We start from the raw sequence: 23485 nt of genomic DNA, 5'->3' as shown, positions 1-23485 counted from the left end.
ACATAAACAGTACGACAAATGTCAAACGATTCCGAATTCTAGGAATTTTTTTGCTATGTGAACAACCAGAATATTGCGAAATAATAAAAATATCTATCAGTCTGACGAGAAATTTTATTATTATAAATTTGTGTCTAGGAAATCCAGTGATGAGATATAATAGATTCTCTTCCAAGTGGGCAAATTACAAAATATATAATTTTTTGAATTTATTTTTGAACATCTCAAAATACGCACAAGCAAAAAGACAGCTTAATCAATGTTTCTAGTAGTTTAACAAGTGAATATTTATACAAACTAACAAATATAATTTTTTCTCGAGGGAATCAGGAGGTGGGATCCAACAGGTTCTCCCTCAAGATGACAATTGAAAAACAAATCTGAAGTTTTTGGAGAACATTTCCTAAAACTTTTCTTACTACATGAACAAGCAAGACATCAAAACTCATAACATAGATTTACAAATATATTTCTATCTTGTTTGACAAGAGAAACGTTTCAGGATTGATGACCTACAGTGCTCATTGGTGCTGCACAAGCATGAAACATCAAGATGGCAAAAATAGACAGACAGCAATCATGATGTGTGATCTTCCTGTAGGAAGGATACAAGTCTGGTCTTAAATAATCTAGCAAGATGAGCAATCTCTGGCTCCAAGACTGCATTTTTTGAGCCCATCATGTCACATATTCTGGTGACAGAGTCAAAGGTCATAGCCGCCATGGCTGTGCTATGAGTCAGAGCGCACAATGTAGCCTTTGAATGCTCCGTGTTCGACGACAACCGGTTCAACAGGATAAGCACTTCCCTTATCAGTGCAGCTCTTAGGAAAGAAAGAGATGGGAAAGAGAAAAGATTATAAATCAAAGTTTCATTCATCTCGATCATGCAAGAGAGCTCATATAAACATCTAAAATATCGTCTTTTATGTTTCTAATATAGCCGGGTGATCAGGAAGAAACGATAGGAAATTTTTATAATGGGCTGTCAATTTGTAAAACATTTCAGCGGAACAACCTCCAACAAGTTGATATTATTTGTGCTTAGGTCATTTTGTATTTTCGTGGGTTTCAGAAAAACATGTTCGAACTTATTTCAAAATTTCCTGGGTTTTCAGAAAAACATGCAAAATTTTGTTTCTCAATGCTAGACTGTGAAGTTTCCGGAAATTTCAGCAGAATAACCTCGAACAAGAACTTAATCTTAATGCGTTTAAGAAAAATAACTTCGAATTCTATTTTACTATTTTTTATTTCGCAAAACTGATGTGACAGGAGCTTTAAAAAACGAACAGATATGAAACACAAGATTTATATTATGACCCGATTCTAGAAGCAAAAACCAAATGTGACGAAAATTCAGAAATCATCTCGAGTTACCTTTCCTTGAGGAAATCTTCTCGCGATTCACATGAAATAGCAGCTTCCGTTTGATATCCCAAAACCTCGATTATCAATGTTAGAAAGTTGCCCTTTTTAGATAATGGATTCAAAAGAATTTCGAGCCCGGATTTTCCGGAGGACGCGAGAAATGCTAATAGCATTACAACTTCCCGGCAGAGTATCGGGTCCTGAAATAAAAGCCAAAAAAATACCATTTAAAAATTGCTCAAGTGTAGTAGCTTATTAAATGAAGTAAAGGATGAAATCCACAAGCATTATTAACGATGATTCCAAATAATTCGTTTAATTCATCAATCCCCAAGGCGCATCTGAATGGCAAAGTCGCAGATCTATAATGAAATAAAGTAGTGAATTAACATTAGAATATAAACCAAAATTATTTAATTCGTCAAATATCACACATGGCTTGGGAAATATTGAGCTCTTTAAAAACCGTTGTCATATTGCATGGCATTGCAAAAAAAAAATGATACATTGGAATTTCAGATAAATATCAAGGCCCTCCTATACAGGTCGGACCTGATTATTGTTCCTCCGGTGATCTATACAGTCTGCCAAGCCTCCTATGACACTCCGTATTGATTGATGTAATTTTGAAGCGTCATCATCAGAGTGGCTCGATTCTATGGGCTTGAGAACACCATTGCCCCAACTACAGAATATCTTCAAGTGACTCGGGCCTGCAAATATTTAAATATTCGGTAGTGTTTGATCAAAAGAAATTACCAACGTTGGATATTACAAAGAACAAACAAGTACTGAAATTTATGACCTAAGGACCAAGGGTTTGGTGATCAAAATTTTAGATAAATCTTATGGCCCAGATTGAAATTTTCAACCAATTTGATGGCCCAGATAATGATCCAGTTTGTTGGATCAGATCTATAAAATATCTGGATCACGATTACTCCATCAATCAGATCTGATCAAGAGGGCAGATCTATGGTTAATAGTTTGATCAGTGCTGTAAGTGGAGTGGGCTGATTGGTCCAATCGACTGCCGCAACATGGCCGGCCCAATTAATGTCTTTCTAACCCATAGCGGTGTCACTGTTTTTTTTTATTTGAGGGAGAGAGAGAGATATACATATATTGTTTTTACCTTTTTACGTTATTATTTTTTACTGTTTCCATGATCGATCATGAAACCATTACAACCAATCGATCCTCGCTAGGATCATTAATTCCTCAAAAGTTTGATCGATCATGAAAATTTGGTATTGATCTGATCGAAATTTTAGATCGAGCTTTTACCAATAGATTGCTTTCGAATTGGCGTCTCAACACGATCAGGTATTGCCAATCACTATCCAAGAACTACATTGGTTTATTGGAGCTTGAGATAACTCTTTCTAAAAAATGAACAATACAGTGTAAGCAAGAAGGAACCTACAGTTTAAGAGCAGGAAAAGATGCTTGACAGCTTGCCTTTTTGCACAAGGATCAACCTCCCTTGTGAACAGATGAGAGACGCAAGCTAGCGATGGTATCAACCCAAGCCTACACAGGATAATGTAGCTTAAGGTGATCAAACGACATGGGCAATAAAGAAGAGAAAACAAGGAAGTTGTTAGAAGGCGTACTTGTCTCTCTCCAAGAACGGGTGGCTATTCTCCAGAATCAAGTTCATGATGGAAATAGCTTCAACCATCACACTTGTTTTCTTATTGCTCAAAATAATTCCACACATGTTTTCCATAAGCAAAAACTGCCGATTCAAGGAGAGATATGAACGGGATAGATTACCCGAAGGCCTGGTTAGATCCTCTAACTCCGGCAAAGTGCCACAAAAAGAGGGTTCAATCAAGCAGTTGTCCCTGAGCAGAGTACACTGGAAAATCAATCGAAGTACATAAGCGCAGGCATCCCAAATATATGATACATGAAAGCAAAAACCCATAAAAGAAACTAGTAATAAGAACAGATAGTTAAAGACAAGAATAATCAGAGATGATGAAAGAAGAGCAGACAGCAACAGATGGAGCACTAACGTTCATTCTTTATGTTGATGATAAGATCCTATACCCCCGAGGGTATCTTAATTGCTTCAGCCCATTCTGGGCATCTTTCTCATTTGGCATTTGCTCTTTTCACTGTAACTACCTGAAGCCCTCCCTTTAGGAGGTCAGTCAAAATAGAAGGTAACAAAGAAGCTGGGACTAAGCCCACCATCCCTCTCCATATCTCTGTCTCACCCCCTTGACCATCAATCAATCCCCTGTTTCTGCGATCACCACACTGGATCTTGCTGGCTCCCCTCCAATCCAATCCCTATGCCACACATTTGATTCTCTCCTAGCTTTCAAGATCCCCATCCCCAGCATTGTCAAACCTTCATCGTGTCTCCAGGTGGTTCATCCCTGGTCAATCCCTGCTTAAGTAGAGTGACGCCTTCACCCCTGCCATCTGACACACCTTTAAGCTGGTAAATGGAGTACAGCTCAATTTTCTCTTCACTCTATTAGGCTCCAGTAGGCAGCCAGAGAGATAGAATTTTAACACAACACACCCTGAGTGACCGTTGTGCCCTTGCTGTCTGACACCTCCCTCGAGATCATAATGAACAGCTCAATTTTCACTTTACTCTATATGCCTTAAATAGGCAAGTTGAGACAATATAATATTACACAAAACATCATACTTAGAGAGAGACAACTTTGCCCCTGCTCTCCAACACTTACAGAGAGCGCCTCACAAAAGAAAGTATTTTAAACTTTCAACAATTGTTTTTCAAAATAAAGCGTCATTTTCAATAGTGGTTTGAAAAAAGAGAATTGTGGAAAGAGGAGAAAATCACTTGCTTTGTGAATAAAAATAAACGAATAAAGACTTTGTTTGGCATTGGAAGCAGAAGAGCTTTGAGCAAGAATCAAGGAAGGGTAGCCGTTAGCACTTTGTTACAATCCTTCTAAAAATCTCCAGCATGCGGGCATGATGTGTAGGTGGAAAACCGTTCCACACAAATTAGGGCATTCAAAAGAAGTTTCTAGTAAAATTCATGGATTAACAGGAAGGGATATATAAAAACCCCAGAAAGCTAAACGCTCTAGGTGAAAAGTTTTATGTAGCAGTTAAATGATGCTCCTAAAACCCAGATTTGGTCGAGTAAGTTTGAATTCTTTAACTGAGAAAGTGGGGCGTAAAAACATAGTGACTCAATATGGTATCAGCGTCAACATTTATATCAAATTATTTTCAGATCCTGATAGTTTTATTCCAAGGCATGACAAAATCTCTATCCAGATTATTCAAATATGGTCTCAGCAAGAAATACCAATATCGGGATCAATTAACCTAAATTTTCAAATAATTCAAAAAAAAACATTAATGTTAAACTCCATGATCGTCCCTTTTACGTTTCAAAAAAAACTTAACTCCATGAATGTTAATCGAAAATAACAACTAACAAATATTTTATGGAAGAAGAACCTCCCGATACAGAAAATTTGTGATTTCTCCCGTGGTACAAAAACAAAGTTTACAAAAACCCACCTCCGAACAGATTGGTTAAGACAAATTATCCTGCACGCAGCATGGAGTATACGCAGGGATCTATACGTAATAACCATCTGAAAAAAAGATCAAGATGAAGGATATTACAATTTGTCATAAACTTTGTCTATGAAACATGACAGTGAAAAGACAATTATTTATAATTCCAGAAACTTTGGGATACATGATAAGATCAGTCAGCGGACATATCACAACAAAAGCAAAGGAGCTCGCTGGGGCCCACCAGATTGGACCCACTTAACTGTCGGGCCGGGTACAGCCTAAAGGCCCATCAACTCTGTCTCTATCCGTCCATTTTGGTTATGAGCGATTTGTAAGAACCAGTAGGGTTTGGCAGCATCTGGCAGGGTAAAGGCCCATTATCTTCCCCTTGAGATCTCTCTCTGGATGTGTTCTCTAGAGGGACCTTATCAATACATCCAGTTGCCGTCAAACAGACCACAAAAGTATCATTACATGGATACAGAATCCATAAGAATTTGATATCGAAGTCATTTAGATAATAGAATTATCTAACTAAATATCGTCTTCCCTAAAACTGGGCTACATTCTGAAATTGGCATCAAGTGACCTGCCATTGAAAATATCTCAGAAAATAAGGCGTCCGATAAAACAATCATGGATGAGAGTCTAAAAGTTTTTTGGATAGTAAGAGTTTAGAACAATCATAGAATCAACTGCTCAAACCCTATTATGCGAGAGAAAGTGGTCCTAAGTGACACTCAACTTAATGATTCCTGTAAACATACAGCCCAACGATATTTAAATGTACTAGATCATGAGAATTCCAAAAATACCTTCCGTGATCTGAAGATAAAAATCAAGTATTCATGCCAGTACTTACATTTCCAAGAGCACAGAGCTCCATCAACGCTTCAACCAGATCATCTAGACGTAGGATCTCCTTCCGTATCTATTAAGAAAGAAGAATTTTCCTATTATGACCAGAAAACAGATTTGCAGGAGATAGAACAGACAGATATGGTTCCTCGATTGCCTGTCAGAGTTTATCCATATCAAATCTTTCTAAAGTCAAAACGTCAGTAACATCTCTTTCCAGTAATACAAAGAAAAAGCTATGATCAACACAACTTAAATCATTGAATGAAAGGCATCCCCATCAAACTTCAGAACAAAGTACGACATTCAGAATCTAGCGTTTGGAAGAAAGATATACGATTTACCATTAAGGGATCGAATAAATTTTTAGTCATATTAACATTGTCTGTCCACAATGGTCGACCTTTGAAGTCAACACTGAAAATTTGAAAAGCTTTTACAGAGAGAAAAATTACAGAAAAATGGATTTTGTTATTTCTTTGTGGATCCCTAGTTGCGACAATGGGACCACAGGAGCGGGGTGTAGGAGACAGCTCTACTTACGTGAGGATTTCTGATGCGATACTCACCCACATGCACAAAACGCTGACTCAGCCCACTCAACGAGACGAGGGACTGGTCCAGACTGGCCCAACAACCACACAATCTGCACCCGACAGAGAGGGCCAGCTTCTGACACATCGTGAGTGAGTTCTTGCATATAACGTCTTTGGCTCCCTGCGCTCACAGTTCCTCTGGGAAACAGCCATCCCTGCAAGCAAGGACCGACTCTCTTCGACAGACAACTGGCGTGCTCCATTCCACTTGTCCGTCAGCATAATTCACTCCGCTGTTTAAATTTCCCTCCTCTTCTCCGTTCCATGTTCTCTACCTCTTAGTCTCTCTCTTCTCAGAAGTGTTTTCAGATTGTACTAAGGATTCATTCAGAAGTGTTTGAAGATAGGTCATATCATTTTCAACTTTCTCTAAATATAGATCCTTCATATGCTCATATATCTTATGAGGGTATGTATTCAAAAACAAATAACGAGAGATATAATACAAGTGGAAGTGAAAGTGAAAGAAAAGAAGAAAATTAAAGTAATGGAGAAGAAAAGAAAAAAACAGCCGTAGATGTGTTCGTCTGACAGTTTTCTCTGCTGCCAAAAGTTTTCTGCTTTTCACTCTAAGTTGAAGGTTAAAAGGGAGGATAAGAAGCAAGGAATTGAAGTGGATTTTGTCAAATTTTTTAATTAATCCTTCTCTATTTCCTTACGTGTACCACCAGTGAAATCGCATGACCCCCTTATGGCGTATTTATGGGATTGCGGGCTAACCCACTTTGTCATTTAAGCAGGCAATCGTGATTAGGATATAATTTTTTTTATTAAACCCTAAGACAAGGCGGCAGGAGCGAAGGCAAGGAAATCTTGAGTGAACTCTGACAGATTTCAAGAAAATCAATTCATAACATAAAATCAAAATAAAACATGCAAAACATCGATGTTCTTTTAGCTCTTTCTCCCCAAATTTTTACACTTCCATTCAAACCTAGTTTGCAAGATTTCAAACAACTTGGATAAATTCTGATCTTCCGTCCATCACGCGTCTGGCAAATTCAGATATAATCTACGGATTATAGATTTCGCCATTATACTAACTAACCTTGTTCAAGGACAAACAAAACAATAATCAACAAATAAAGAAGTGGCCGCTCATACCATTCCGTATAAAATGCACAAATAATTCTCGCACCAGAAAAGAAATCATCGCCAAAAATAACATTAGAAATTACCTTCATCAGAATAGAGTATAAATTTGTGACTTTTTGAACCTCAACTGACCGACCAGGGCATTTGAGATCATCCCAATCAGCATCTATAAACTTTTTTTCACATAGGAAGTCTGAATTAACATTGGATGGAGCTCCTATAAACCTGAATAGAGTGAAAAGATCCAAAGAACAACATCCAAGCAGTCTGGAGTAAAAATATCTTCCCCACTTTCTTTCAGCATCAGAACCCCATAACGAAGACATTTTATGAGAAAATTTATGAATCTGATCCCATTCTCGGGTGGCAGGATCAGAGTCGTTCAGTTCAGTTTGAACTCCAATGGCTTTGGTATGCTGCATTTTAACGTTTTCCTCCTGATGATATCCACTCTGTGAATCAAACAATGACGCTGTCACTGAAAAGTACACTAAGAAGAAAATATCATGAAGATAAATGCACATATAGAACGCATCAACACAATCAAAAAGTTCCAAGATTTGTTGTTGATAAAAAGAATATAGATTATAAACGAGCATATTACCTGAATAATTCGTTCCTTAGGACTGATGACCTCAACCTGGCCTGGACATGTAAGTCCTAAGTCAAGTAGAATTATGAACGGGAAAGATGAATGATGAGAAAGAGGGGAAAAAATGTCCATACCAGTACTGACAACGCAAGCTTGGGGTTCGGAAACAAAAGAAGTTTTTCCAGGATTATTGGTTTTCTCCATTCTAATACAGCCTTCCGCAAATTCTGGTGAAGGGATGCGCAAGGGAAAGTTTGATTCATCGGATGCAGGGCATAATCTTTCAGGAGCAGGAAGCCCATCGCTGAATTTGTTACAGAAGTTGTCATCAGTTGGAACGTCATATTAGACCAAAACTGATAAAATCATAGGTTTCGTGCTGTCATTATTTTTTGTTCTAATCTGACGAAATTGGAAAAGTGGATACGCTGTTTAACTGAAAAATGGATTATTCATAACAAAACGGCATATCTTAAGAAATAGTTTGCTCGAATATATAAGTTATCTAAGATCTTACATCCTCTTAATGGACAACTATATAAACTAAGCCAAGCATTTCGCTCGAATTATGGGGTTTGTACATATGCTTGGCTCAGTTTATTTTAATTTTTTTCAAAAAAAATAAATAAATTGAGCCAAGCATATGTACAAAAAACCCCATTTTTCGAAAGAAATTCGAGTGAACATTACAATAAAAAGGTAAAACCGAAAGAGACATTTCGAGTTCTGAGAAAACACAACAGATAATTTTCAAAGGGTTAACTTGAAAACATATATTTCTGCATGAAAAGGAACTAAATTATGATGAAAAAACTTGCTGTAAGTCTGTATATTCGTCGGGAGTTCAAGTTGGGAAAGATCCAGTCTGCAAAAGATATAATGGCAGAACCAAACACAGCATTAAGACTCTTAAATTCCAAAAAGATTCGGATATGGTCTAAAATGAATGATATACATGAAATTGTGGATTTTCAGGCAGAATTGGTTTTTTTTTTTTGCAGAAGTACATTTGAAAGATGCTAATGGAAAGAGAATTCGTTTAAATTTAGTCTTCGTCTTTGACCTCAAAACGTCCTACACCACGAAGTGTTGTGAACTGCAATGCTAACATCGATATCATGAAGAAATTACTTCTACCCACAATATTTCTTTCTTCAGGCCTTCAATCTCAGCGTTTCTTGCTAGAATCTCCGAAATTGCACGTTGAAGTTCCTTTTCCTTCTTTCCTCTATCTTCCTGAAGCTCTCCGTGCTCGCGTTCCTGAAGAAAAAAAACCAACCATATTCCCTAAAAAGAAGCTCAGAAGAAAAATAAAAACTATAAATACTAAAGTGCATCATCAACTTCTGGGTATCGACAGGAAATATACGATGGGATGCAGATTAAAAAAAAATATCAATTTTTTAAAAGGTCATCGCATCAAATAAATGAAATATCAAGTTAAGAGAGAGCACCATCCGATTGAGCTTCTTCGAGATCTTTTCCATCTCTTTCTGCCACAAGAGAAAAAAAAAAACAAACGCCGAACGTCATTCTCATCAACACATCACGATTCCGATAAAACCCAAAAGATGGGCATCAAAAAAACCATAATTCTAACAAAACGGACGTTCAAATCAGCAGAAAAAACACAGAAAAATTCAAAAACCTTCAACCGCTCAATCTCCTTATCCTTGTCCTTGTCAGCCAAAACCCTCTTGACACCGGAACTCGGGTCGCTCTTCTTCTCCCTCTGGGAGAGCTCTCGAGGGGGGGAGAAGTCGCAAACACGGGCATCCACGGCGACATCAAACAAGTCCAAGTTCCCATTTGCGAAGAAATCGTCCCACTCCTGCCACGAAACTTGGCTACGATCGTTGGAAAGGGAGACGGGGGGCGGAGGTTTGGGGGCGACGCGGACGGGGCGAGGAGGAGGGGGAAGAGGAAGAGGAGGGAGAGAGGAGGGTCGGAAGGAGGAGGAGGAAGAAGAGGAGACGGCAGCGGAGGCGGTCTCCGTGGCGACGATGAGAGCGTTGAGGAAGTCCTCGTCGCCCCAGACGTCCTCCCCTGCCTCGGCCGCCATCTCTCTCTTTCTCTCACTAAGTCTCTGTATATATAGTCTCTCTCTCTCCCTCTAAGTCTCTGCATATGTAGTCTCTCTCTCTCTAAGTCTCTGTAGTCTGTATACATACTTCCGGATCGTCCAGGACGAGGACGATGGACGAGACGGGACGAAATTCGTCCCGGCTGACGTCCATCAGTTCCCACGGGACGAAGGACGGGACGGAATGTCGTCCGGGACCGTCCCGTACTAACTCTCCTGGACGAAGTTTCGGACCGTCCAAAGTCTCTAGGACGAATTTTCGTCCCCTACGGACGAAATTAGAGAGAAACACGCCGCAAGCCCTAGTCCTTTGAAAGAAATTCGGCGGGAACACGATTCTTCCTTTGGAGTCTTCTTTCTTTTGGAAGTCGGCGACATCGTCTTCAACCTCGAGCGAGCTCGTGACAGAGAAGCGAGGGCGCGCCGCCGGCAAGGTACCTATCTATCGATCTTTCTGGCGGATTTTCTATCGATCTTTCTATCTAATATTCTATCTATCTATGCATCTATCTGAAGATCTTTCTATCTATCTATCTAGCTATCTATCTATATATCTGTCGATCTAGCCATCTATCGATCTTTCTATGTAGCTTTCTATCTATCTATGTATCTACGTATATATCGATCTTTCTATCGGATTTTCTATCGATCTTTCTATCTGATATCCGATCTATCTATGTATCTATCTCTCGATCTTTCTATCTATCTATGTAGCTATCTATCTATCTAACAGTCGATCTAGCTATCTATCTATCTATCTATCTATCTATCTAGGTATTTATCTAATTTTCTATCTATCTATGTATGTACGTATCTATCGATCTTTCTATCAGATTTTTTATCGATCTTTCTATCTGATATCCTATCTATCTATGTACCTATCTACCGATCTTTCTATCGATCTATCTAGCTATCGAACTGATGAAATAGTTATCTATCGATCATTCTGTGTAGCTATCTATCTACCTACCTATGTAACTACTTATGTACCGATCTATCTATCTAGCTATCTATCTATCTTACTGATGAAATAGTTATCTGTTGATCACTCTATGTAGCTATATATCTACCTACCTACCTATTGGTATTTCTATCGATCTCTCTATTGTTCTGTGTAGCTATCGATCTTTCTATTAATCTTTATATTTATCTTCCTATCTATCTTTCTTTGTATCCATCTATATATCTATCTATAAATCTATCTACATGGCTATCTATCTATCTATGTAACAGTCGATCTAGATAGCTATCGACTGTTAGATAGATGTATATATATACATATTTCTCTTTTTCATTCAAAATATGTGTCGTCGAAATAGCTGAATTATTTATTAGTAAAAATTATTTTCACGGTTGAATAAAATTTTGGCTTCTGCAGGTTGGTGCAGGCGCAGGGCTTGGCTGCGTCGTCTCCTTTCTTCTAAGAAGCGCTGCTTGAATACTAAGTGTCCGGTACTGTTTCTAATTTTTACATGTGTGCCCATTGCTTCCTCTCTCCTTTTCATATTTCTGTGTATGGATACATTTTTGTTAATATAGGGGAGATATATATGTAGATTAGTTATCTATGATCTGCACATTTTTGATTTAATGAATCTCATAAATGATATAATCTTTCTATGTAGCTATTCTAGCTATCCATCAATCTCTCTATGTTGATTTATTAGTGATGCGTCGGCCCGAATGTTGCTCAATCATCTCCGAGTATTTTTTTCCGTAGTTGTAATCTTTACAAATGTTGCTTGTTGTACGGTACTGTTACAGTCTCCATTTGTTTAAGCATACTTCAGAGTTACTTTAGTACCGTGTACAAATACCTATGTTTGTGGTTATTATGAACCAAAATGTATTGTGATTAATTCTGCTACAGATATCGAGTCCAGATCCGCTACCACTCCCAAGTCAACAGCTAGAGCCACGACGTCGGAGTCTGCGGAGTGCTACGCGGTAGAGATCGATGACAATGTGTCATCTCGAAGTCCCGGCTCTTATGCATTGAGGACCTATCATGGAGCATAGCGGACAGCGAGGGTTTAGTGCAATGGTACCAGTTCTGCACACAATTTGACTTGCATATTCCAAGTTCAGGAGTAGCCAAGGAATCATTCCTCTAAGCATATCGTAAAATGAAAAATCAATTTTCCCAGGAACTCAAAATATCAACCATATCTCCCGCGTGTGGACAACGGAGAATGATATTGAACTACATGGTATCAATGTGTGTTGGATTGATGTTGGGTGGAAGATGAGTAATCGGGTATTGACTATTCGGGAACTACCCCACGGCCATTCTAGGGAGAAAATAAGCGAAGCCATCATGTCAGTGCTCGAAGCATTCAAGCTCACGGCGAAGGTATATCACGTACCATCACTTCAAAGATTGATTTAAGTATTGTAATATTTTTTTCTTGTGTCACAGGTCACCGCAATTACGACTCATAATGCTTCGTGCAATGGCAGAATGATCAGATTATTGACAAAGCAGAAGATATGAACCCGTGCTTCACACATGTATGTCATGTTTTATGTTTCGCACACATCATTAACCTAGTCATCCAAGTGTGGCTAGCAAAGCTTTGCATTCGAGAGCAGGCGTTGTTAGGGGAGGGCGATACAAACATGACTCAAGAGCACGATCCAATGAGCGAGACATCTGGTACAAGTGCTACTTCGATTTCTCTTTGGCAAGCTGTGTCACGAGTTAGAGAATCGATAAATATGGTAAGGGGGTCTACGAGTAGAGATAAAAAATATCGGGAGATATGTGCAACCCTTGGGCTTCCAAATTGCAACAAATTGCTCATCTACATGCCGACAAGGTGGAATTCCACCTATGACATGTTTTAAGCAGTGGTGGAGAAGAGGCAGGCCTAGTTCACAATGGCCCTCATCCTAGATCCTCAACACCAGAACTTACACATTGTTGATGACAAGTGGGACGTGTTCACTGAGTTTGCAATGATTTTGAAGCCATTTGTAGAAGCCTCAAAGTCATCCACAAGGACGACCTGGTTGACAATACATCCGGTTGTAGGTGTCGTCACATTGTTGAATGCCCACCTAGAAAGATCACTCATGCACTTTCAAAAAACTATATTGGGAGCTTGACACAACGGGCACATGTTTTGCTCTTGGCAGTTATCAACCAAATGGTGACAAAGTTGTCAAAATATACATTTATGCTTAAACGCAACATAGTCGTAAATGTTGCCGCTATACTGCAGCCAACAATGAAATTAGCGTCTACGGATCCTTTATGACACTCAGTCGTCTAAAACTATGGGTGCCATGTGCTTCAATTAATGGCAGAACGAGGAACTAATAGTACATACCAAATTGGCACGTCATCTCTGTCTTGACCAGGGAGGTCACCCGTCCGCATGCCTGACGACGTCTCCGTCATGTGATGTCCTAATATTAGAGATAATTAACAGAATAATGGCTAACTTATAATTCCTATTTCCAAGCTTATGCCCCTGTGTTTCAGAATAATTAATCATATTTTATGTAAATTATTATTTATATTTTTTTGAAAATTAAGAATTCCCTCGAACAGTCAACTTCAAGATAATAAACCCAAATTCTGGATGTCTATTTTATTGGCCAATTGTTCAAATTTGTTCAAACTGTTTGAACAAATGTTCGATCGAACACCAACAAACAAACAAAATTGATCAAATTATTTGTTCGAACACGATCAAACATTCAGTTCGATTGAAAGATTTGAACTGTTCGGATCATATCTCCAACTGATCGTTCAAAAAATTCAATCTGGATTCGAACGATCAGATCCAATCCGAACCCTGATCCCTATCTTAGACATCAGGCGGAATCGGCACACTAGGGAAGCGCCAGTTTCCCAACAGGACAGCTCATGCACTGGACAGTTTCAAACGGGATGGTTGCCAGATGAGACGATTGTGTGATGGAACAGCTCCAGAGCGGGATGGTTTCAAAATTTGGGGACCAACAAATAGGATGCAGGACCATCTCGAACCACCTTACTGCCCCGTCACAAATGATCATAAACCTTAACTATGGATAATGAGGAAGAGAAGGTATGAAAATTAAATTTATATATATATATAATTTAAAATGACATATATTCTCTCTCTATCTTTCATTATCTCCAAACATTTAAATGGAAAGCCAACATTTCCTCTGACAATTTTCTCCCTCTTGGACCTGCTTTCCTTGAGCTAGAGAAAACCGACTATTACTCTGAAAATTTTCTCCCCCTTGACCCAAAATTCAGTTTGAGTGAGAACCAATTTTCCTCCAAGCAGATAGAACGGCAGCCATTACTCTGATAATTTTCTCCCTCTTAATCCAATTTCAGTTGCAGAGAGAACAAATCTTCCCCGAAGTAGATAATTTTCTCCCTCTTGATCCAATTTTCAGTAGCTGTGAGAAAAAAATTTCCTCAAGGTAGACAGAACGCCAACCATTACTCTGATAATTTTTCTCCCTCTTGATCTAATTTTCAGTAGAGAGAATTGAGCGAGAAACAATTGTCCTTGAAGTAGAAAGTCAACTATTACTCCGAGTAGTACATAGAAAGCCAATTTTCCTCGAAGTAGATAGAAAACCAACCATTACTCTGACAACTTTCTCCCTCTTGATCCAAATTTCATTTGAGAAAGAATAGAGTGAGAACCAAATTTTCTCCCAATAGGTGGAAAACCAACTTTTTCTCTTACAGTTTTCTCCCTCCTAACCTAATTTTCAGTACTGAGAGAATTGAGTAAGAACCAAATTTGCTCCGAGAAGATAGAAAACCAACAATTGCTCTGACAGTTTTCTCCCTCCTAACCCAGTTTTCAGTAGATATAGAATTGAGTAAGAACCAAATTTGCTCCAAGTAGAACGAAAGTCCACTATTACTCAGACAATTCCCTCACTCCTGACCCACTTTTCAGTAGAATGAGAATTTTCAGTACAGTATTAACCAAATTTCCTTGCAGTAGATAGAAAGTCCCCTATTGCTCGCACAACTTTCTCCATCTTGACTCAATTTTCAGTGAAGTGAGAACAGAGTGCCAGTTTTCCTCCAAGTAGAAAGAAAACCAACCATCACTCGGACAATTTTCTCTCTCTTGAGCCAATTTTCAGTTGAGATAGAAATGGCAAATTCTCTTGGTTCATCAAGAACACAAGTTCCTCTGCCTTGGAATACTCCCCAATACGCGCATAAAAATGGACTGCAGCAGTCAAGATCAAAGCATCCGGTTTAACAGATTCCTTAATCTGTTCAAAGAAAAAGATGCCCTCTTCAACGAGCCCGAAGTCCACATAAGCCCTGGTCATGGCCCTACAGCATGCCACGTCAGGAGCTAGGCCAGCCTGCTTCATATTAAAAAATACCCTCTCTGCATCCCCAATGCGTCCGTTCTTGATAAAAGCAGAGATGAGGGAGTTGAAATGGGAGCAGGAGAGAGAGATCCCTGCGATTTGCATATTTTCAATTTTTTGTTCTGCCTCTGCGAATTTTTGACCTTTGACATAAGCTTGAATGAGCGCAAGATATGATAAAGAATCCGGAATAAGCCCATCCTTCTTCAAGGATTGAAAGAGATTCTCCGCCTCTTGGTATTCTCCGTTGGTGGCATATGCATTGATCATCATGTTGTAGCTGATCTGTAGTCACAGATGTGAATTTATCGTAAAAGATTTCCAGAAATAACTAAATGAGAAAAAATTAGGAATTTTTCAAAAAATTCAAAATATTTTGCCCCGTTTTTTAGTTCAAATTTATGATTACTGTGTTGATTAGTTCAAAATTTAACTTTAAAAGGTATCTGCACACAGTGAAAAATCAAATTATTATACAAATTTGCCTTTCATCATGAGATGGACATGGAAGTGAAGTTAAGTATGACGAGGAAAATTGATTTTCCTAAACGCACCTTTCCTGGTATAATTCCTTCTTTTTGCATTTCCATAAATAGAAGAGAAGCTTCTTGACTTTTACCTGTGACATCCAACACAGCAAGAGGCAAGTAAACGACTGGTTGCCCATCAGAAACCCACAGTAAAATCATAAAATCTTCACAATTCGAGAAGCAAAGAGCCTCATGGAGAACTGACGAACATTTTTTTCACAGATGCGCAGTAGAGAGGTATTTCGCTAAATATCTGTTGCTCCTCACATTTCATTTTTTCAGCAATTTCTGTCTTTGCGTTCCAGATTTTAAGAAGAAAATTGCATCCCAGATTTTCAAACAGCATACCATAACAAATTGATTTTTTTTTGGCATGTAAAAGCAAAACATCTCTAAAGTCAAATGAATGAATGAAATTCAACTTAATCCCAAATCTCTTCAACTCTTTCTAATCGATATTTTTAACTCATATCAACAATCGTTTGTAGTTATTCAACATGGCACTCTTCATAAGAACCAAAAGGACAACACCGATACTACCATTGTTGACCCATGACAATAAACTAATCCGAAATGAATCATGACTTGGATACTTCTCAAAAAGGAATTAGCAACCTGTATTACATTTTTGCAAGGAACCGAATACTAGGGCTGGATAAATACTGCAAGAAAATTTTGTACTCCAAAAATTTTCAGTCAACCATAATATACCAAAATTATGTACTCCAAAAATTGTGGTCAAACATAATGCTTGGGTGTGTCTAAATTCCAAGGGATTAATATTTGGGGGAAAGCCAAATAGATATATCCCTGCAAAACTTCACTAAATACTACCATAAACCTGGTTTGAACATAAAATGTAGTTGACCTAATATTCTGAGACATCAACAGCGTATCTATGTCCAACTAAAATCTTGAATAATTTTTAAATTACAATTCCTTCAGGGTGTGATCAATACTCGATTCCCAAAACGAAAGTGAATGATGTCACTCGAACAAAAGAAAATTAGAGAGAAACGATAAGAAGATAGATGGAGAAGGATCTCCCTTGAGGTCGATCTTCTCCCCCTCCGGCCACAGACGCCCACTGCTCCAGCCTCCGATCTCTACAACTGTCTCAATCTTGAGAAATAACAACCTCTCAGTTACCCACTCAACTTGCTCCTTTAAAGGATCTCTCACGCGCAGGCCCTGCAGACAGATGTCTGCAACTGACTTTCTCTGTCTTTTGCATCGTTTCTGATACTTACGTGTGAAGAAGGTATCATTCTCCCCCATACCTAACTCATCTATTGTCTCTAATGTGTTAAGGCAAGTAAAAGACTAGGGAAAACACGGAGGTTCATCTATTCTTTGACATGTTGAATCATTAAGATGCTTAACTAATACTTAATTTCACGTATCAAAAAAATTTATTGCACAATTTTTTTTTGAAGAAAAAATTTATTGCACAATAAGTTGGGATCTTGAAGTTTGATTGCACAATAAGGGTTGTCTGCAAAAGCTGACACAATCCTATATCCATCCCCAGGGTATCTTTGGCACTATAGCCCGCTAAGGGCATTATGGTCATTTGGCTTGTTGGCATTTCCTTATAAATAGTTGTTAGCTTGCTCCCTTTACCTTTACTTTTGGTTAGTCATTGTAAGTGAGCCACGTTTTATAAGTGGCTCACCTCTATTCTGTTCTGCACCATCACGTTACTAGAGGACCCCGTCCCGTTAAGTGTTAATTTGTTATTTTGTATGTCATTTATTCTCACACATGAGAATAAATGACTTTTACGTAACTCACATGAGTGGTCACTTATTCTCTCACGCGGAAAATGAATGACTCACTTCTGATTGGTTACTGGCCCACCAATATAAGAAGACCCAGTACTTAAATTGGACAAGCCTAACTCAAGAATGAGTTGTTATTTTGAAACCCTAGTTGATTCTTAGGGGCTGGCGGCTGCAGGAGAGGTTTTTCTCATCATCTGTGTTGGTGATTTTGACAATAACTGTTATCATTCCTTAAGAGGGTACTCATGAATGATTTGGAATAGTGTTTTGGTCCCTATGTCTCTCTCTTTCCCATGCAATGTCCATCCGCCAATATCGTCTCGCCAGATCTTCAGCCGGCTCACTTCGGTATTGATCCCAACCGCACTCCAGATCGATTGCTCTATCCCTATCTTGAAATATCTCTATATTTGACAGTATTTGGCAACAATTCCAAGACAGAACACTGGGATTCTATCAGAAATTATCATTTATTATGAAAGTATAAGCCAGTACTTGATATTTTTTAAAAAGATCAATTATCTAGATCTGAACCCAATCGCACTGTCAAGTCTAGTGAACCATACTTTAACTTATATCCCGTAATTCTTATTCCGCAATACCAAACCAACAGAACTGACGCTGCTTTCCAAATTGATAATTAGCTGGATATCTTGTAGGGAATAAAGAAAATCATTAAATAAATATTATTCTTATGGTTCATCCACATATCTCAAGAGATGTTTTGTGAATCTCATTTCGGATAGATTTTTAGCATCCATTTAACTTCAGCAAAGTTCTAAGGTCGTAACCAAGAAAGCACTTAGAGAAGTATAAAGATAAGGTATGCATCCCATAACCAGTATATTCTCCCGTTGCCTAACAGAGTCCCAAAGGCTCCGTTTTTTCCTTATTCCTCTACAGTTCTAACCTCCAGCGTGAAAAATTGATAAGGATATATAATAGTAGAACATGGAAACTGTAAGACTATGAAAGGGGTTCGACATACCAGATTTTCCGTAATAACAGATCATATTTGTATAAGTCTTCTCATCTACTTGAAATCCCATGCGCTTTGCCGTATTGAACATCTCGATGGCCTTCTCCAATTTTCCTCCGCGACCATACACGCTGCAATCAAGAAAGATGCAACAAACATGATTTAAATAATATTTGTTCATGAGTATGAAATGAAAATTTGTTTCAAGAATCTTACCTAATCATCGTGTTATAGGTCCGGATGGTCGGACAAACTCCTTTAGAAATCATGCGACCAAAGATTTCAGAAGCAAAATGCAATTTACCTGCATCACATGTCTTTTACAGTTACAAAACGATTGCAAAAAAGAAAATCATTAGCATTTTTCCGCCTAACCTGATTCCAGCATGGCATTGATGTAGGTATTATAAGCAATATCATCGAGCGTACAGCCGCATTGAAAACTCTTCTTAATAATCATCTTCGCATCACGATGGTTGCCTACGTATCAGCAAAAAAATATTAATAAAAGAGGACCATTGCACATCAGCTGGTAAGAGAAAATAAGACACAATGTTCCAAATCATCAATATGTCAGCTCTGATAACTATTTACGGAAGGGAGGAAGCCGACATTAATTGAAAAAATCATTGTTAAATCATTTATTAATAATGCCACACCAACAAGAAGCTAAATTAGCAACGATATAGTTCAAGGCCTAGATATAGCAATAGACGGTGCCTTGAATCAATCAACCACAATCAATAGAAATTGGGTATAAAGCTCGTAGGTAGAGCAAGAAGAACAGAACCAGAAGAGAATCTTACTTCTCTGGGGCCAAGAAATACTCTCTCTATTTACACCATCTCAGTATTGGATACTCCGTCAACTATCATCAGATCCGGATCCACCAGGATGGAATGATTAAAAAGAATTTTATCAGTTATCAAAGGAAAGTAGGCGGAATGGCTACAAATATAGAAAATGCTAAGGACATTTTAAAAACAAAAGATACAATCATCTCGAGCATCATTTCTGAACACAGTTCAAAACAATTTATAATGCCAATGTGGGGAATTTTTTAAAGACTAGATTTTCCACTTACCACTCTTTGATAAGGCATTCACAAGAACACTCAGAGTCACCGCGTCCACAGAAAGCCCTTCGCTTAAGACCTCTTCACAAATCACCATCGCCTCAGCAAGCTTTCCGCAGTTAATCATCGCAACAATAATTGCGCAATAAACAAGTTTCACTTTTTGGGTTGACCCTGAAATTGAAGATACTAGATCTTCTAGCTCCCGAATTTTCAGTTTTTTTCCAGAAATCTCGATCAAAGATGATAATGCCCTTTCAGTAGGACTGGAACCTAAGTCAACAAAAAGACCATAGAACAGAAATGCCTTCTCCACATTGCCTGCACCAAATTACAGAAAAATATTTGGTTTAATATCCAAATTTAAAAGAAGTGATTAAAACATTCACTGGAATTCTAGAACCACAGAACCTTCCCGGGAGAATTTGCTAAGCAGTTGACTAGCCAGAGATAAACCTTCACTTGTTTCCACCAGGGACTTCAGCACTTGTTTAGAACTCTTTATATCACCATTCTCTAAGTAAAGCGAAAGCATAACACCACGGGCAACAATATCTTGCTGTCCCAAGGAACTGAACAAAGTTTCAGCTTTCTTAACTGCGCCAGATTCGCCATACATGGACATTAAAGAGGTTTTTGCGTACTTATCCAGGCTGTACCCCTTTCCCTCCATCTCCTCTAAGACCCCTTCAGCTTTCTCTAAGTTCTTATCTTTGCAATGAACCTGCAACACTGTCCTGTAGAGGTCTTCATCGAACTGCACATTCAATTTTTCAATGTAGGCAACGAAATCTCTCGCGTTATCCAAAAGGCCCAACCTGATGTACAAAATAAGCAGCTCATTGCACGAGACGGCATCTGGTTGGCCGCAGTCTGTCAATTTTTTGAAGGTGGACTCCGCGGACTCAACGTCCTCCTTTGCAATGAAGCATCGAAGTAAAGAACTGTATGAAAACGCAGATTTCTGTACGTTTTTAGAATCCATCAGTTCAAAAACACTTAGTGCTTTTCGATGATTTCCAGAAGCCAGATAAACCTGAGCGATTGCAGCATATGTCTTCTCATCCTTTAAGAGCCCAACTTTTTCTGCTTCTTGGAAAGCTTGCTCTGCCTCATCATACAGACCCAATTTTCCGTAAATCCTGATAATTATTCCATAAATCACTTCATCTATCACGATTTTACTCTTTTCAATCTCCAAAAAGAGAGAAAGCGCCTTTGAATAATCTGAATTCCTGTAGTGTAATGTCAAAAGAGCAGCGCATGTGTAATTGCTCGGGACGATGCCCCAAGCCTTCATGTCCCAGTACAGCCTTAATGCCTCCGCCTGGTCACCAATTCTAACGCAAGAATTGATAAGAAGGCAATAAGTTGCTTCATCAGGGATAAACTTGGATTTCCTCATCTTTTCAAGGGTTTCCAGGGCATTTTTCAGAAGGTTTTGCTTCGCATAGGAGGAGATGATCACTGTATAAGTGAACTCATTAGGAACTGCACCAGCTTCCATCATATGCTCCCATAATTGAATTACTTTCTCGTGTTGTTTCTTCTTCTGTAAAGAAGAGATCATGAAATTGTAGACCGAAATCGAAGGCACAACGTTTCGTCTCCTCACTGCAGTATAAAATACAAGCATATCTTTGTGCCGCCCCCATCTGGCATAGGCGCAGAGCATCGTGCCGCATGCCACATCATCGGGCTCGCAACCGGCGTCGAGCATCTCTAAAAAGGTTTGTTCTGCAAGCCTGATCTTGCCAACTTGACCGTATAATCTGAGCATTATTGTGTAGATGACGACAGTCGGCCTGTAGCACAGCTGGACCCAAAGTAGAAATCAGAACCAAGATAGAACTTTTTTTCCCACATTCTTTGATTGAAGATCATTGAAATTCCACAGGAAAAATTGAATCTTTAGTCAAATAAACCCAAAGAAAAAAGTCATTGAGAAGGACACAAGAACCCACCAAACTGGCAGAAGCCAGTGACATAATCAGACGCCAGAGAGTATTTGATTTTAGCCCACAAAATGTGATAGCAATATAATAGAAATTTCATAACAATAATCAACAGAGTTTCTTTCTATTAGAAACAGAAATTTGATGCATGCTCATTGATTCTTCTTCATTTTATTACTCTTGTTCTTTCAAATTATATAACTGTCAATTTCAACGAGCTGTCAATGAACTACATGTCTGATTTCTTCTGCTCCAGGAAAAACCAATTGCCAATTTTTATTTCTAATTTTAGTCCATATAAAGTGATTAAAAGAAGAAAGAAACCGCATAACCTAATTCGCATTTTTTAATACAATCAACAAAGCTCAAACACATAATAAACAGCAATCTCATAACGATCCGCTGATTCTCCCTCATTTTCTTCATATTCTTCATCTTCTTCATCTTCCAACTCATCAACCAATTTCTTCACTCCAAAAAAAAAGAAAAATTAACAATTTCCATTTCAAATTTAACCCGACGATCATCAGACTCAGGAACCCACCAACCTGAAGCTTCATCCAAGCGAAGAAATCCCTCGCCTGGCGCCAACCCCTCTGTTCCTTTAAAACCGTACACATCTCCCGGAAGGTCAGCTTAGCAACGAACGAACCCATCACTTCTCTCATATCATAAGATCCTTCAGGCAGGCCAGCAAGGCCTCTAACCTGCTGAATAGCAGCAACGACATGCTTACCATACAAATGCCCATCTCGATCATCCTCAATATACTTGATCATCTGCTCAGGAGTTCTTCGAATCCAGCGTGGGGTTTGCGCCTGGCAGCCTTGATTTCGCCGGAGTTCGCTCAGGTAGCGCGCCTTGGCCTTGATAATTCTTCTTGCGTCGTCGTCTGAGAGGGGTTTTTTTCTGGGTCTGCTGGGTTTGAACTTGCGACGGTCGTTGCCGTCTGAGAGGGTCCATGGGTCTGAAAATTCTTGGGATTTGATAATTCGAATGAAGCGTGAGTTCTTCCGGGTGTTCTTGGGAGTGGGTTTTGATCGGAATGGTGGGAAAGATGTCTGATTTGCTTGCGGGAGAGGCGAGAAGAAATGGGTTTTCAAGGATTCCATGGCCGCGAGAAAATCAAGGAAGAACGGAAGAAACTGTGGAGATTTTATAGTATGCAGCTACAGACTGAGACAAAGACATCTGAGATATTAATCTTCCATTTGAATCTCCACAAATAATATTTTGAGAATTGTTTCTCTGTCATGGATTTGTGGCTGTAGGCAATAATGGAGATGAATTGAACAAGTAGACGTGGTTTTTGTGTGAATTCTGTTCTTTTTGTACGAATTTGTGTGAATTGTTCGTTCTGTTCGGTTTTTCGAAGAGAACAAAAACGAATTCAAACAGAACATCGCACAGACCCGTGTGGGGTTCTTTTGTTCGCTTTGTGCCAATTTTGTTCTACTTTTGTGTGAATGTGAGAATTTGCGCGAATGTGCGAATGTGCGAATGTGAGAATTTTGTTCGTTTTTTAAAAAAAGGAACAGAACAAAGAACAACGCCTTGTGCGGTTCTTTTGTGCAAATTTTTTGTTCATTTCAAACGAACAGAACAGAATAACCATGTCTACAAGTAAGAGGAACTCTAAATTCTATTGTTTGAACATCTGTTTTACATTCCATGTAACTAGCTATTT

The 23485-nt window shown here is 38.7% G+C and overlaps 2 protein-coding genes and 1 long non-coding RNA gene across 5 annotated transcripts; 1 reads left to right on the top strand and 2 right to left on the bottom strand.

The window, feature by feature from the left end:
* Window positions 1-434: 434 nt before the first annotated feature.
* Window positions 435-10206, bottom strand: SUV2 (protein dimerization). 2 transcript variants are annotated; one of them, XM_078581988.1, is made up of 13 exons: window positions 9689-10191; window positions 9495-9533; window positions 9182-9300; window positions 8175-8344; window positions 8053-8093; window positions 7532-7900; window positions 5762-5830; window positions 4897-4973; window positions 2988-3221; window positions 2798-2904; window positions 1924-2084; window positions 1381-1571; window positions 435-824 (listed from the first exon to the last, which is right to left on the bottom strand). In XM_078581988.1, the coding sequence occupies exons 1-13, from the start codon at window positions 10100-10102 to the stop codon at window positions 578-580; spliced, it is 2238 nt and encodes a 745-aa protein (XP_078438114.1). In that variant the 5' UTR covers window positions 10103-10191; the 3' UTR covers window positions 435-577. The 2 variants fall into 2 exon arrangements, with proteins under 2 accessions (XP_078438114.1, XP_078438115.1); XM_078581989.1 differs by lacking the exons at window positions 435-824; window positions 1381-1571 and having other exon boundaries at window positions 2833-2904; window positions 9689-10206.
* Window positions 10207-10423: 217 nt separating this feature from the next.
* Window positions 10424-12709, top strand: LOC144708592 (uncharacterized). Its single transcript, XR_013582817.1, has 5 exons — window positions 10424-10557; window positions 11502-11575; window positions 11994-12167; window positions 12271-12476; window positions 12543-12709. It is a non-coding gene; the product is annotated as an uncharacterized LOC144708592 (long non-coding RNA).
* Window positions 12710-14184: 1475 nt separating this feature from the next.
* On the bottom strand, window positions 14185-22945 carry EMB976 (Tetratricopeptide repeat (TPR)-like superfamily protein). 2 transcript variants are annotated; one of them, XM_078581986.1, is made up of 8 exons: window positions 22347-22945; window positions 20255-21659; window positions 19853-20164; window positions 19144-19248; window positions 18985-19072; window positions 18778-18899; window positions 16030-16094; window positions 14185-15760 (listed from the first exon to the last, which is right to left on the bottom strand). In XM_078581986.1, exons 1-8 carry the CDS (start codon window positions 22908-22910, stop codon window positions 15197-15199), a joined length of 3225 nt encoding a protein of 1074 aa, XP_078438112.1. In that variant the 5' UTR covers window positions 22911-22945; the 3' UTR covers window positions 14185-15196. The 2 variants fall into 2 exon arrangements, with proteins under 2 accessions (XP_078438112.1, XP_078438113.1); XM_078581987.1 differs by having other exon boundaries at window positions 22343-22482.
* Window positions 22946-23485: the final 540 nt, after the last annotated feature.

The sequence above is a fragment of the Wolffia australiana genome, chromosome 10 (genome assembly GCF_029677425.1).
Source record: "Wolffia australiana isolate 7733 chromosome 10, ASM2967742v1".
Classification (NCBI taxonomy): Eukaryota; Viridiplantae; Streptophyta; class Magnoliopsida; order Alismatales; family Araceae; genus Wolffia; species Wolffia australiana.
The sequence above is the reverse complement of the archived record's forward strand: the minus strand, read 5'-3'. Positions and strand labels throughout refer to the sequence as shown.

What these genes read in the sequence shown, in the direction of transcription:
- SUV2 (XM_078581988.1), bottom strand. Translation starts at nt 10,102, where the DNA reads ATGGCGGCCGAGGCAGGGGAGGACGTCTGGGGCGACGAGGACTTCCTC. An exon ending in GGCCTGAAGAAAGAAATATT is followed by an intron (nt 8,345 to 9,181) that starts GTGGGTAGAAGT and finishes TAACAAATTCAG; the next exon opens with CGATGGGCTTCCTGCTCCTG. An exon ending in CTTAACCAATCTGTTCGGAG is followed by an intron (nt 3,222 to 4,896) that starts GTGGGTTTTTGT and finishes TACTCTGCTCAG; the next exon opens with GGACAACTGCTTGATTGAAC.
- EMB976 (XM_078581986.1), bottom strand. Translation starts at nt 22,910, where the DNA reads ATGGAATCCTTGAAAACCCATTTCTTCTCGCCTCTCCCGCAAGCAAAT. An exon ending in TAGCAAATTCTCCCGGGAAG is followed by an intron (nt 20,165 to 20,254) that starts GTTCTGTGGTTC and finishes AATTTGGTGCAG; the next exon opens with GCAATGTGGAGAAGGCATTT. An exon ending in CTGTTATTACGGAAAATCTG is followed by an intron (nt 16,095 to 18,777) that starts GTATGTCGAACC and finishes TGGATGTCACAG; the next exon opens with GTAAAAGTCAAGAAGCTTCT.